The sequence below is a fragment of the Etheostoma cragini genome, chromosome 3 (assembly GCF_013103735.1).
Source record: "Etheostoma cragini isolate CJK2018 chromosome 3, CSU_Ecrag_1.0, whole genome shotgun sequence".
NCBI classification, from domain to species: Eukaryota; Metazoa; Chordata; class Actinopteri; order Perciformes; family Percidae; genus Etheostoma; species Etheostoma cragini.
In genome coordinates, this window is record NC_048409.1 from 16,728,381 (window position 1) to 16,742,553 (window position 14,173).

A 14,173-nucleotide genomic window follows, 5' to 3' on the forward strand; every position below is an offset into this window, starting at 1 on the left:
CTACTTTACGTTTTGCATGTTTGGCGCCCAATTCTTGTCTCGCGTGATGTACAATGAGTAACGCATGGGAAAACAACTCGCTGTATTAGTATTTAGCCACATTTTTACTGACGAGAGTAAAACTCTAAAGTAACTGTGTCACTTTTTCCCAAAGATCCCTGGTTCTATGACAGCAGCAGAGCTGACCTGTGAGGTCCTGGATCGACGAAACATCCTGGCTAAAGACAAAGAGTACTGGAACTGCTGGGAGGTCAGCGACAAGGAGGAAATGCGTAAGAAAGATGGGAAAAGAGAGGGGGGAGACACAGTTAAAACCTTACTTTTAGGTTTTATGTTTATGCAGATAATTATTTTTTCTTTTCTTCTTATCTTGTATGCACATTGTGCATGTATTGAAAGGCTCCATTTGTATTGATTATGAAAGCAACGTAGGTTTGTAAAATGAACATGAAACACAGTGATGCAAAGCTTGTGAAGTGCTCTCCATGCAACCCGCAGCATGACCTACTCAAAGTGACACACCATCTCCAGAGGCAAGAAGATCATTCCTAACAATGTGACTGTGTCGTGGTTTGTTTTGAGCCTGGTATGTGGGCCATCTGGTTTCCCATCAGGAAGTCTGTAGGTGGCTTAGCAAATGCCAGTAATTCTTAACTGATTTGGCAGATTTCCCATCACTAGCCAGAAAACCAACATGTTGATTAGAGGAAGAGATGGAGGAATGATGCTGAGAAAAGTAAGGATATTATTAGGTGTACGAGTGACGAGAAGAGCTATTCCTGTCTGTCCCTTGTTTTACTACTATAATATCAAAAGCCATTTTGAATTTGCTGTGTAAGTATATAACGCGCAAACTGCTTGCAAGAATGTAGAGCGACATCATTGTATGCCAAATCTGCATTCCATTGTTTGCTAAACTAGAAACGCAAAAACATTTTAATAGCTACTAGAAATTGTGTACACTCTCAATCATGGTGTCAGGTTTTGAGAATGTTTATGCAAACATATTACTTGGGGATACTTTGCATTCATTCAACATTTTATAACACCCTATGTTGTGTGTCACTGTGCTTCCCTCAGAACGTCCACTGCACTATCAGGAGAGAGTCTTACCCATCCTTCACTCCTTTGGCACAGACTCCCATCTGCTCATTAAGAAACACCCTGCTATGGAGATGATGATGGTCTACCTGGGTAAACACGCAAACCGACTGCCAATAAAAATGATTTTTTTCTGTATCACCGCATTTTTAGCCCCTTCGTCTTTCTTAATAATCTCTCATTTTGCCCTCCAGCCAGTAAAGTGGATGCATCTAAACACGGAATAATGAAATTCAGAGAAGAGCGAAGCATCTTGGGATTGGGACGGTCGTCTGGAAGTTTTCACGACCGATATTTCATCCTCAATTCCAGCTCTCTCAGAATGTACAAGGAAGTCAGAGTAAGATTGACAGATTTACGATCAACAAATTGGAATTTCTCATTTTCACATTCCTTCAAAGGCTCTTCACTATGTTTTCTGTCTCTCTCTTTCTGTCAGAGTAACCGTCCAGAACGAGATTGGCCAGTGAAAAACCTAAAGGTCTATCTGGGTATTAAGAAGAAAATCCGTCCTCCTACATGGTGAGTGGATGCAGTGTGGCACTGATGCCGCTTCCTGTCCTCTCATGACTACTGAGTAGCAAAGCAACAGGGGATTGCTTTGAATGGCAAGAGCCATAAATAAAAAATATACCAATCTTTTTTTTAAGAATATAACGCTTCTTGCTAAGTGATATGAGCTTGATAACTTTTTATATTTTTTTCTCATAAAGGGAATGTCTTCTGTTCATGACTTCTATAGCCTTAGCATTCAAGAGTAAAGCACCACTATTACCACGGGTAGGACCTAGAATTAATAAGCTACTAAGCTTAATGCAATGTTTTTAACTGTAATTCAGATTAAAAAAATTAAGCTTTTAGCTGTTAGTCTATTTTTATCTGTGTATATACAGTATAAAACCACTGGTGATGAAGACAAGCTATACATAACAATATACTGATATAAATATCTGTTAGTCAAAAGAACATTTATCAATAGAATAAATTAATGAAATTTAGGAAGTTATATGTATTTTTAACGGACTTAAGTCTTTTTTTATTTTATCATTTATTTGATTTACAGCCTTTTCTGTAACTCCACTTACTCTCTATTTAAAGGATTACTTAAAGGCTAAAGTTAAGTGATTCATTTTCCAATTTTGGCTACATGAAGACTTTTAAACAGAGTGACCACTAGGGGACATACTAAGCTTGAGAATTATAAGCACTGGAGCATTTTTTAATTGTACTGCTGTAAAACTAATTTCATACTTCTGTCTTTGCGTGTTTCTAGTTGGGGACTGACAGTTGTACATGAGAGTAAGAAACAAGAGAAGCCAGAGAGACAGCAGTGGTGAGTAGATGTCTAGTTCTCTATGTACAACATATATACTTTTTATATAAAATACACAGCTGTGGCCAGTCCTACTCATTGTTTTTAAGTTTCAACAAGCAGACATGGTTTATTCCAAGCTTTTAACTTTCATTTATCACACTAGTGTCACTTAGTTTTGCAAATAAAATAAAAATAGAATGATTTTTCTTTTCTTTGTAAATAAATGTAATACCTAAAGCACAATACTATAATACAGCACTAGTACGTCTTTAGTGGTATACACCTTCATTGCAAACTTATAAGGTTGTTCTGACATGTCTGCTGTCCTTATGTTTATCAGGCACTTTAATTTATTTCCCATAGTGGCAGTAAGGTCACATTTTTTATATGCATGTGTACATAACCAGTTTTAGAAAAAGCTAGCGGTTTTTCTGGAGGCAGAGAAAACAGGTCAGATCCCTGCGTGAGAGTTAGGCATCCACCCAAGAGGGAAAAACACGTGTACACCTGTAACCCATGCCTATCTATGTATTGTATTTGTTTTATATATATATATATATATCCGTGTGTGTGTGTGTGTGTGTGTGTGTGTGTGTTTGTATTTTGTTCATGTTAAAAGTGGACCTCTGCTCTGTCAACAGCAGTAGACATCAGCACTGTTGTAATGGAGTGATGTTCTCGTCATGCTGGAGGCGGTATCGTCTCTTGGTTACGCTCCATCGCCATGCCATTTACAGCAACAACAAAAAACACACCTTAGAGGAAGATACCGAGAAAGGGAGGGAATGTGAGAGAAATATTAAGAAGTTAGGGGGAGGAAGTGGAAAGTAGAGACGAGAGGCAATATGTCACGCTAAAGGAAAGAAACTGTATACTAAGTGAGAAATGTTGCCGTTTACTGCAGGTAAAAGAAAACATAGTGAGAGAAGAGCGGTTTAGTGATAAGGCAGACAGTCAAATAGTTGAAAATTTGAAGGAAGAGGATGTGCTTGTGTGGCTCTCTCCCCATCTTACTTACCCACCTGCACTTAATGTTGCTTAGTTTTGTCCTGGTATTGCCTCCATCCCCTCAAAACAATGTTTTCAACATAAATGTTATCAGCATATTTTTGCAGTCTCTGCATTTAAGCTTACTTACATTTTCAGAATATTATGTCAATTTCCTTAGGTGTCTTATCGGAAACCCATGATGATAAATAAGCAGCATTAATTCTTCTGCAGCTGATAATGTTTTTATATTAGTGGCCTAGGTAATGGCATTGAAAGTCAATGTATTGTAGAATATTACCTAATACTGCACTGTAGGTATGCATGCTATAGTAGAGTGACTTTCCTATTTTTAATCGCAATAAGCACTAATGAGCTTGGCTGGCCCTAATGATACAACTAGAGAGAAGGTGCGTGCGTGCATGCGTGTGTGCGTGGAAAAAACGTGCGTGCATGCGTACGTGTGTCGTACGTGTGCGTGCAAGTATGTGTCCTGTGCAGTTCTCAATTCTGTATCAGTGTTTTGTCATGTCTCAGTGGCGAGCACTTGAATAATTTTTGTAGTCTGAATTTATGCTCATAATAATTGTGTAAATAAAGCCTATTTATTCAGCACCACATCATGGCTGAGGACTCAGAGGGCTATGTGACGGCAACCCGAGTAGCACAGAATATGCACACACACAGATATTACAGACACACAAATTTACTTCTCATGAACACAGGTACACACACATGCTGAGCACTGAAGGTCCTAATCAGTGTCTCTCTTGTTGGGAGTTTTATTAGGAATCACATACAGTGTTTACGCTTGGGGCTCTAGTACAGAGGATATGTCAATTTCTATTGATATACTTTGCATAACTCTCTCTTCTGGTTCTTTCAAAAACACACACACACACACACACACACACACACACACACACACACACACACACACACACACACACACACATCATCACACTGTCTCCCTCACTTTTTACTCCTCCATATATTTGCAGGTATCTCTGCTGTGAAACCCAGTCAGAAATGAGGGAGTGGCATGCTACTTTTCTCAGTATCCAGGTGCGAATTATCTCACACTTACACACTCACACACACACAAACACAAATGTATGAACCTTTGATTTTTTTTTTTTTTTTCCACTTGAATTAGTAGTATTAGTAATAAAACTATTTACACGATAGCACTATTGAATGGAGTTAACCTCACAGGACAGTATAAATGCCACGCAACATGCTTAAAAAAAATTCTTAAACCTGCTGATAGTATTGTAAAATGTCTTCTTGCTCTCTCTCCATCCCTCCCTCTGTCCGTGTCCACTCCTTAAAGTATGATGGCAACGTGTGGCCTCAGGATGGACTCCAGCAGACACGAGTAAGCCGCGTGTTGCCAGATACGCGTCATGGTAATGTGTCACTGATTCCTCTGCGTGGCAGTGAGAATGAGATGCGGAACAGCGTGGCAGCTTTCAGCCAAGACTCGCTTGCTGTGAGTGAACCTACCAATCATTGGGACTAATCTAGGACAAACCAGGACGCTCAAAAAGCTACTGGCTAATCAGAGACTTTCATTCTGAACAGGTGGTTTAGACCCTCAACCTTGGTCCTCATTGAGGTAAACAAATTTGTACTGACCGTGTGCTAGTTGTGTAATAGGTATTTTACATTTGGATGACAGAAGTCCATTCAGAATTCTACTTAGTTTAAATATTTGATATGATTGGGCATGACAAACTGCATCAGTCTTGTAAAAACACGCACATTCAGTGGTCTTTCAACGTTTGTATTTTTTTGTTTTTGTTTACCTCTGCCAAAAGGAGGACTGGAATTGGGGGTTAGACCTGTGAAGAATCAATAATCTCTGTTCCGTGATTCTGCTCTGATTTAATCATTATGACAGGATCTGGGTTCTTAAACTGGGTGTTTAGACCAGATATAGTGTTAAATAAAGTGTTTTCATGAGCCTTGATTCCAGGACAAGATAATAAATCACTAATCTGTGTCTGGGCTCGGAAATGTTTTAAGAATCCAGATGATGTGAGGAGGAGTAGACAGAAGCATCATCATATTGTCAGAGGTTTGGCTTGAGAACCTTTAAAACAAATCATTTTGGTGAAGCTCTGCCAACACATTGCTTAAAAAAAACAAAAAAACAACAGAAACCAAAAATAACACATTTGAAGTAAACTATGGTAAACACCGTGTTTCACAGCACTGCTGCCGTAGCTTACAGAGTTGTATATTTGGCAAAAGTTTGACAAACAGTTGGTTTGTTGAACTAAACTTCAAGCACACTGACATTAAACCAGACCTGTCCAACAACCTCAATATCACCCTCTCCATCTGTTTGCTTACTTTCATAGAAAAGTTAAGTGCAGCCATCCAAAATAATTCACTGTGCACTCTCTCTCAGTGGTATGGGACCAAATGTCCACAGTATGATGATGCAGTTGTCTCCTCCTCCTGTTTCTATAGCCATCACAGGCCTCTCATTAGTTTGCTGCAGACTGCAGCAGCACATAAGAATTCAACTCAGTCCGCCGTTATTTTCATTTGTTTCAATTCCAGGGTTGTTGTTGCCTTCAAGATATAGTCTATCGATCCTCATCTTTTCAGTGTATTGACTGGATAAAAAAATGTGTTGGTAGTGTGTGAGAGGAGGTGTGATTGCTTTGGTGATGGGGCAGCAACAGAAGCTGGATATATGCCTGATGTTTGTGTATCAGGGGGAAGAGGTGGTCTGCGTGTTAGTTTCAATGTGAAATGAAAGACTAAATATGGAACACTGACTGTTTGTGTGAGAAAGAGAGGATTGTTGACTGCTCTTGTTTATGACTCAAGGTGAATTCAACGATGACTGTTTGACATTTGAATGTTGATATCACAATGTTGAGTGTTCTTTAACACTCTATGAAGCCTTCTTCACATGTCTCTTGCTGTTTAGACATGCCATCACCACCTGCCTCCCTCTTCATCTCTTTAACCCTATATTTCTCTCCTGTTTTGAGTCCGTCACTGTCTTCACCTCCATCCATTTCTGCACCTCCCAGTTCTCGCTCTGTCTCTCCCTGTCATAACCCATTGTTGTTTATTTTTCAGCTCTTTAGAGATGTACGATAATAGTCTCTGCAAGCAAGGTAAGACAATTCAAGGTGGCTAACATACAAATTCTAGATGTACCATTTTCAAAATTATATAACTTTTGATTCATATGTCAGAAGAGTTTTCTGTAGTCTGTTAGCTCATTGGGCAATGTAAAGTGTGGGCAAATGTGGGCAAATGTAAGTCTTCAATGATAAAACCAGTGCTTGTAAATCTGAGTAAATTACAGTAGATGGGAACTTACTCTGTTAGTTATTTTCCCTTAAAGGTCCCATGGCATGAAAATTTCACTTAGAGTTTTTTAACATTAAGCTGTCAAGATTGCCCCCAGTGGCTAGAAATGGTGATAGGTTAAACCGAGCCCTGCTCTGCTCTGCCTTTGAGAAAATTAATTCTCAGATGGGCCGATCTGGAATCTTGACCCTTATGAGGTCAGAAGGAGCAAGGTTACCTCCCCTTTCTCTACTTTGCCCGCCCAGAGAATTTGGGGGGGTTGGTGGTGATTGAGCAGCCCCCTAGTATATAAGAGTGTTCTATCACATGATAAAGTGTTAAGGTTTATCTGTCAGGCTGGGTGTCTGCTCTTTTGTCTGCTGCTTATTGAGTCCACATGTTTTCAGCATCTTCATATCTGGTTGCCATGGCTACGAGGCATATGTTGTGTAGATAAAATTAAAAGCAGTTTTTGAAACTGGTTTTAGGTGTAGGGATGAAAGCGGCATTGACTACCGTGGGCCTCAAAAGTTTGAGCACCCCAGTTAAATGTTTTTATTAATGTGCATAAAAAAGCCAAGAAAAGATGGAAAAATGTCCAAAAGGCATCAAATGACAGATGAAACATTGGTATAATATGTCATGAAAAGTTTGATTTTATTTACATCATTTACACTTTCAAAATAACAGAAAACAAAAAAATGGCGCCTAAAAATGTTGGGGGAAAGCTATATGAAGATAGCAAAGCGTTTTCAGATGCCAATACATGTTTGGAATGTAGTTCAGAAATGGCAGTCATCAGGGACAGAGGAGGTTAAAGCAAGATCTGGAAGACCAAGAGAAATATCAGACAGAACAGCTCGCAGGATTGTGAGAAAATTAAGGCAAAACAAACGTTTGACTGCTGATCCAAACAGAAAGACCTGGCAGACTGGAGTTGTGGTACACCATTCCACTATAAAGATACTTTTACAAATATGGTCTTCATGGAAGAGTCCTCAGAAGAAAACCTCTTCTACGTCCTCACCACAAAATCAGCGTTGGTAGTTTGCAAGTGAACATATAGACAGGCCTGATGCATTGTGGAAACAGGTTCTGTGGACTGATGAGGTTAAAATATACCTTTTGGCCGGAACGACCAAAGGTGCGTTTGGAGAAGAAAGGGCACAGAATTTAATGAAAAGAACCTCTTTCCAATTGTTTAGCATGGGGGTGGATCAATCATGCTTTGGGGTAGTATTGCAACCAGTAGCACAGGGAACATTTCACAAGTAGAAGGAAAAATGGACGCTAACTTGATGCCATCTGTGAAAAAGCTGAAGTTAAAGAGAGGATAGTTTCTACAAACGGATAATGATCCTAAACACACCTAAAAATCCACAGTGGATTAAAACAAGAGGCGTCAACTGAAGGTTTTCCCATGGCCTTCACAATCTCCTGACCTCAACATAATTAAAAATCTATGGATAGACCTTAAAAGAGCAGTGTGTGACAGACAGCCCAGAAATCTCAAAGAACTGGGAGACTTTTGTAAGGACGAATGGGCGAAGATACCTCAAACAAGAATCAAAAGACTCTTGGCTTGCTACAAGAAGTGTTTCCAAGCTGTGATACTTGCCAAAGGGAGCAGAAGAAGGAATTAACTCTGCAGGGTGCCCAAACTTTTGCAGACACAATTTTTTTGTTTTCTGTTATTTTTAAAGTGTAAATGATGGAAATAAAATCTAACTTTTTGTGACATGTTCTAGGAATGTCTCATCTGCTATTTGATGATTTGGAGATTTTTCCATCTTTTCTTGACTTCTTTATGCACATTTATACACATTTCTGCCTGGGGTGCCCAAACTTTTGAGCCCCACTGTATGTAGTTTAATTCTGCTGTACTGTATAAAACCGACAAATTCATACAAAGTATAGTACATGGCACTGGTTGAAATGTCTAACTTTCTGGATTTCTGTTCTTAAAGGGCAGACAGTCTGACACCTCAGACGACCTCTAAACATTCCAGTGACATCATCATTCTGCGACGGGAAACGCCAGGATGGGGGACACTCGTACTGTATGTGGATTATGGCCTTCAACTGCCATCTGCTCCTTTTGAAAATGACCTGGACTTAAAAATAAACAAACAGGATTACATGTGAAATATAACCTATACTGGCCTCCCTGCCAAACACAATTTTACTTGACCTGATGTACAGTAGAAGCAGCTGGGAGTGGTGGCATTTAAAATCAAAGCGTGACATTTCGATGGATTACAATCACTCGTCTGCACCCAACGTTCCACTATTTTCTGTTGTTCAGTGGCATGTGACTCAATGGCTGCATTGCTTTATGGGTTGTAAGCATGAAAGACATGCTAAGAGAATGTTTTTATGTTTTTAATGTGTTTTAGTATAGACTTAGTCGTGTTATTCTAAGCACTAGCATTGAGTGCTTAACAATTTTTTTAAACAGAAGATTGAAGTTTGTTGAGATGCAGCTGAATCCGATTTTTAATTTTGTGATGTTTTCAGCTCTCTTTCTGTACTATTGCTCAAAAACATTTTGTGATAATCCTGCGGTTAAATGTCTTAGGAGACGTTGACCTGATTCTGTGCAGTTTCTTCCACAAGGGCCAAGACCGGGACTGAGAGGAAAAGCTGAGAAATGACAGGTGATGGATCCGTGTCTGTTACTCCGCAGGACATTTGTCTGCACTCTCTGCAAAACCTTGGTCAGAGTTTCATATATGTGCTCAATTTGAAGGCACAAGTGTGCATACAGTATGTGTGAATATGTGTACAGTAAGTGTGTTTGTGAGTGGGTAAGTTTTAACATAAGACATTGTGTCTTTTGGGAAATGAAGGAACGAGAGTTATGAGCTGAAGTCACAGTTTGGCTTTTGCCAAACACTGTTGGAAAATGTGGTTAAATAAGAGAAGCACTTCATTCACTATTTTCTTCTGTTCTGAATCGCATTATAAACCATGTTCCAAACAATGTGTTTTCCCCCGGCCTGATCAGTAGTCTTCTCTTTTCTCGCTGTGCTCTCTCTTTCTGTCCTCAAAACTGTCTCCTCTGTGTAGGTCCTGTTCTGAACCCTGTGGTACTTAGGAATATAAAATGTATTTACATACATAGAAGGTTTGTCATTAACCAGCAGTATTTATGATTAGGATTAGGATTAGGATTAGATTAGGAATTAGTCACATTGGAGTAAACGCGTCTTTTTTGTTTGATTTGCACAACTTAAAATTGTTGAAGAGTGTATCATTATAGTTTGTTGATCAAAACAGGGTGCAGAAGTTCCATTGAAACACCTGCAAGCACAAGAAACAAATGAAAGTGCATTCTAATCTTGTATTATTTTTTTCACTTTTGTCCAAATCTGTTTATAATTTGTCATAGAGGAGCCATACAACAATCTGTATTAACCTGTCAACAGTTGCCATAGCAAGGATATTGAACTGCCCAGCCCTGGTGTTGCCTGAAGGTTTTCTCAGATGCAAAGATTTCTTATTTATTTGGACAGCAGAGGACGCTAGATGCTGGGCTGTAGAGGTGTGTGTGTGTGTGTGTGTGTGTGTGTGTGTGTGTGTGTGTGTGTGTGTGTGTGTGTGTGTGTGTGTGTGTGTTTGTGTGTGAGAGAGTGTGTTTGTGTGTGAGAGAGAGAGTGTTTGTGTGAGAGAGAGAGAGTGTTTGTGTGTGAGTGAGTGTGTGAGATTACAGTATAGAAATCATTCATCCCCTCCATATACTTTGACTGTTTTTAACATTGAACCACAAGATGCACCATACATACTTTTTTGACACTGATCATTAGAGAATTAGGAACCCCACTTTTATGGGATGTCCTAAAACAACGCAGCCATGGTGGATGAACTTGATTAATTGTTTTCTGTTTTAACTAATTTGGATACATTTGTAGAAGTTTGTAAGGATACTTTTTTTTTTGCAGTGATCACTGTCCAAACCGTTGTAGTTCATCAGTGATTCAATGTAGTAAAACTAAAAAGTATAAAAGTGTGGTGAATACTTTTTATAAACAGTGTTTATTCTTTCTCGGCCTCTTTACTTATTCTGTTAATCTGTATTTTACTGATTTTGCATCTCTGAAACTCTAATAAACACATTCAGCTAGTTGTGTGTGCATGTTGTGTCTTTCTGAACAAGCATATAATTATAGAAGTGCGTTTCCAAAAGGTTGATGTCCTCCAGCTCTGCCATGCTCTCACGGTAATCCACTTGTTTTTCATCAGTGCTTTTATGAAATTAATGTACAAACACACACACAGTCAAACTCTAATCTGTCCTACAGGGTGACTATGAAAACTAGTTGGGCTACCGACACGTACACAACCCATTACACATGCACAGAGACTGTACACACCAACATATAAGGGCAGGAAGTTTTAAAAAGGCCTGCAGGTTTCATGGCAATGTCATGCTACATAAAATGGAAGCCTACTGAAGATGTGCTTCGAGGAAAAATGTCAGGATTGTGTGTAGTGTACAGTGATCATAGGGAGAGCCCCTGTGCGTGTGTGTGTGCGTCACGGTGGTCCACCAGCTCTCCGTTCATTCTTCTAAACAGAGCTGACACATCAGGGTCACTCTGTACCTCGAGACACCCCCCCCCCCCCCCCCCCCCCCTCGTGCACAAGCACAGAAGAGCCATACGGGGAAAAACACACACAGACACCAACATGGCCTTTACTACATAGGTCATAGCAGCAGTTGCATAAAGCAGAGGGATGAGGAACCAATAGAAGACAGAGATTAAGTCCAAACTGAGGAGATAGACCTAAGGGGCAGACCTGCTGGGAGTGCCAACTACCAGGACCTGCCAGCTCCCAAAAATGTAATATTTTCATTGAGCACAGTATGCCACAAATCCTGAAAGAGACAAACAATAGGAGGGACAATTGCAGCATCCCACATGAATCTAGACATCCAACTGACTGAACCAATTTCTTTCATTTCCACTCAGAGTACAGGGAGCAACAGGAGCAGTGTGAAGAGTGAGTGAGTGGCACTTAAATTGGCTTTCACTGCATGCTGTGCTGCATCAGCAGACGTGGAGGCTTCTCAAATGGGAAGTTCAGCCCGAACCAAGTCAGCATTTGAAGAAGCATGTGTCGAGTTGAGCGCATTGCATATAACAGAAGTTACCAAGTCCAGCTGCCCCTTTAACCCTTCCTTTGATAACTATGACATGAAAACCTTCGCAGACATCAGTAATTCATGTCAGCTTAGAATTTACATAGCACAAATCTTAAGAAGTGTATGTCATTTGCCGTGCCAATCTTATGTTAGGTGTTGTTTTGGATTGGATCTCTTTTTCTTTGCTACCATCCAGTGTTTTTTTTTTTTTTTTTTTAAAGCAAAACGCCCTAACCTGTTCTACAACCATGGAGGTTGGAGGTTGGAGATCTTCACTGCTCATTAATCATGTACTCCAGCTCTCCGTGGCTTACTGTAGATGTCATCCCATAAATCACTGTAATCTGTCATACCTTTAGTCCTTCATTGCCCCTTTTACATCCACCTGCAGTAATTAGCTGCATGAGGCTTCAGTCCAGATGTGGATAATTACTCTGACCCCTGTGATTTGTTACCCTGCCAGAACCTGCCACACACACTAAAAGTTTCTTACCCACCACTTACATCTTTTGCAGATATAATTAATTAGACTTGTTTATTCACTTCATATTATAAACATGTTTTTTCCTTTTTGAACCAAAACAAAATCATTTCAGCCTCAGAAATCTTCTGATATGTTGGTAAAGAAACCAGCCAAGTAAGCAACCAATCAAATTAAATTAAAGGTGTTAATCATGGCAGCATTTTGACTGTCACGTTGTATTTTATTTAATGTTACAATTCAGATCAGTAGACTGTGCTCGTGGTGTCAAGCTGCGTCAGGAGGTTTGCACACTAAAGCAGCATGTGTCTTTTCTTTCTCTTGTCTGTTACATCAAGTTCAGCAGCACGCGTTGATTGAAGCAGTTGTCAGAGAGATGGATGAGATGTGAAGAGACGTGTACAGGTGAGAGGGAAAGCACGTCTACCTTCTGCCAAGACTTCGGTTCTTTGTCACTGGATCCTCAAGTAACTTGTCATTTAGATATAGATAATGAGACATGCGAGATAAAAAAAAATTCAATAGAAAGTCAGAGCCGCTCTGTCATGTACTCAGAATTATTTTGGGGACTCATGCAGACAGAGAATGTGATGCTGGAAAATCTCTAAGGCAGTAATATAGCAAAATGTAGTAAGTTATGATGGTACAGTATTCTTTATTCCTGTCTACTGTGGAGAAAAAAAACACGTTTAACCCTGCTCTGTGCTAATTAAATTAATTAAATAATAAGATGGTGGAGAGATAATGGCAGCTGGAGAGAGAGGGGAGTTTATCCCAAGAGGCTGCCGCTAGTGAGTAAAATACTGATGCAGAAATTAAACAAATTTTGTTTACACAAGACATTAATTAATTGATGCAGCTAATTACATCAACTCCTTCAGGGCAGCAAGATGTAAAATGTTGATTTTAATTTAACATGTTTACCCATCAAACATAATGTATATTTCAAACATTGAAATGGCAAAATTGCTGTACAGCATTAGTAGAGTAACAGACTTTCACCAAACCAAAATGTATGGTCAAACCATATTTGCTCCTAATACTGGCTGAAATAACAGATGAACTGTACCACTGGAAACATTAAAGGTCCAAATGTCAAACAAAAAGAATTGCAATAGAAGAAACATGCAAAACCAGAGATTGATGTATAAACGTGTTGCCTCCATGCATGCCTATAGGAAGCTTTTCATGACCTCCTTAGATTCTACAATATCATGGCAGCTGGAGGTTACGTAAAATATTTCCGCCATTTGTGGATTGTTAATTGTCAAGATACACACAGGAAAACATGCACAATGTCCCTGGATGGAATTAAAACAGGGACATTGCAGTATATACAATATTGATTGCAGGAAACTTAATTGAATAATAATTATATAAAAATGGATTGCAGACATCAGGATTTGAGGATTTTGTTCAGTTATTAAAGAAACACAACCGCTTTACTTAGTCCTTAAAGTGCTCAGAAGAATGGACATTTGAACATTACTACAATCCCATGACAACTGATTAAATGATATGATCAACAACTCCACAACAGCTTCTAAATGAACTGTAGGGTGAGATTGTATTGGCAACAACAGACAAACAGTTTGTGATGTTGATGTATTGCAGGAGAATCTCAAATCTTGGGGAAGCCATTATTTCCAGTAAATTTCTCCAGTTTTTTTTAACAGAAAAACTGAAACCATGCAGACAACAAACACACATGCACTGCCTGCTCTTCCAGTGACGGCATCTCTCAGCTGGATGCAGTTCATCTGAACAGTTTCCTTTTTGTACATTACATTAACACGTTGTCTTCAGTCACCTCCAGCTGACACGC

At 39.4% G+C, this 14,173-nt stretch overlaps 1 protein-coding gene across 6 annotated transcripts in view; it reads left to right on the forward strand.

Moving 5' to 3' along the window:
* The window catches only part of LOC117942543 (arf-GAP with Rho-GAP domain, ANK repeat and PH domain-containing protein 1-like), a 56,541-nt gene extending 43,685 nt beyond the window's left edge, over positions 1–12,856 (forward strand). For 4 of the 6 annotated variants that reach the window (XM_034868060.1, XM_034868063.1, XM_034868064.1 and 1 more), the window contains 7 exons: positions 155–272; positions 1,081–1,194; positions 1,296–1,441; positions 1,541–1,623; positions 2,375–2,434; positions 4,405–4,468; positions 4,737–6,035. In XM_034868060.1, the coding sequence (XP_034723951.1) occupies positions 155–272; positions 1,081–1,194; positions 1,296–1,441; positions 1,541–1,623; positions 2,375–2,434; positions 4,405–4,468; positions 4,737–4,925 (774 nt within the window). In that variant the 3' untranslated portion in view covers positions 4,926–6,035. Of the gene's footprint in view, positions 1–154; positions 273–1,080; positions 1,195–1,295; positions 1,442–1,540; positions 1,624–2,374; positions 2,435–4,404; positions 4,469–4,736; positions 6,036–6,505; positions 6,544–8,688; positions 9,117–12,694 lie in introns of those variants that run through there. The other 2 variants (XM_034868061.1, XM_034868062.1) reach the window with 2 other exon arrangements.
* Positions 12,857–14,173: the final 1,317 nt, after the last annotated feature.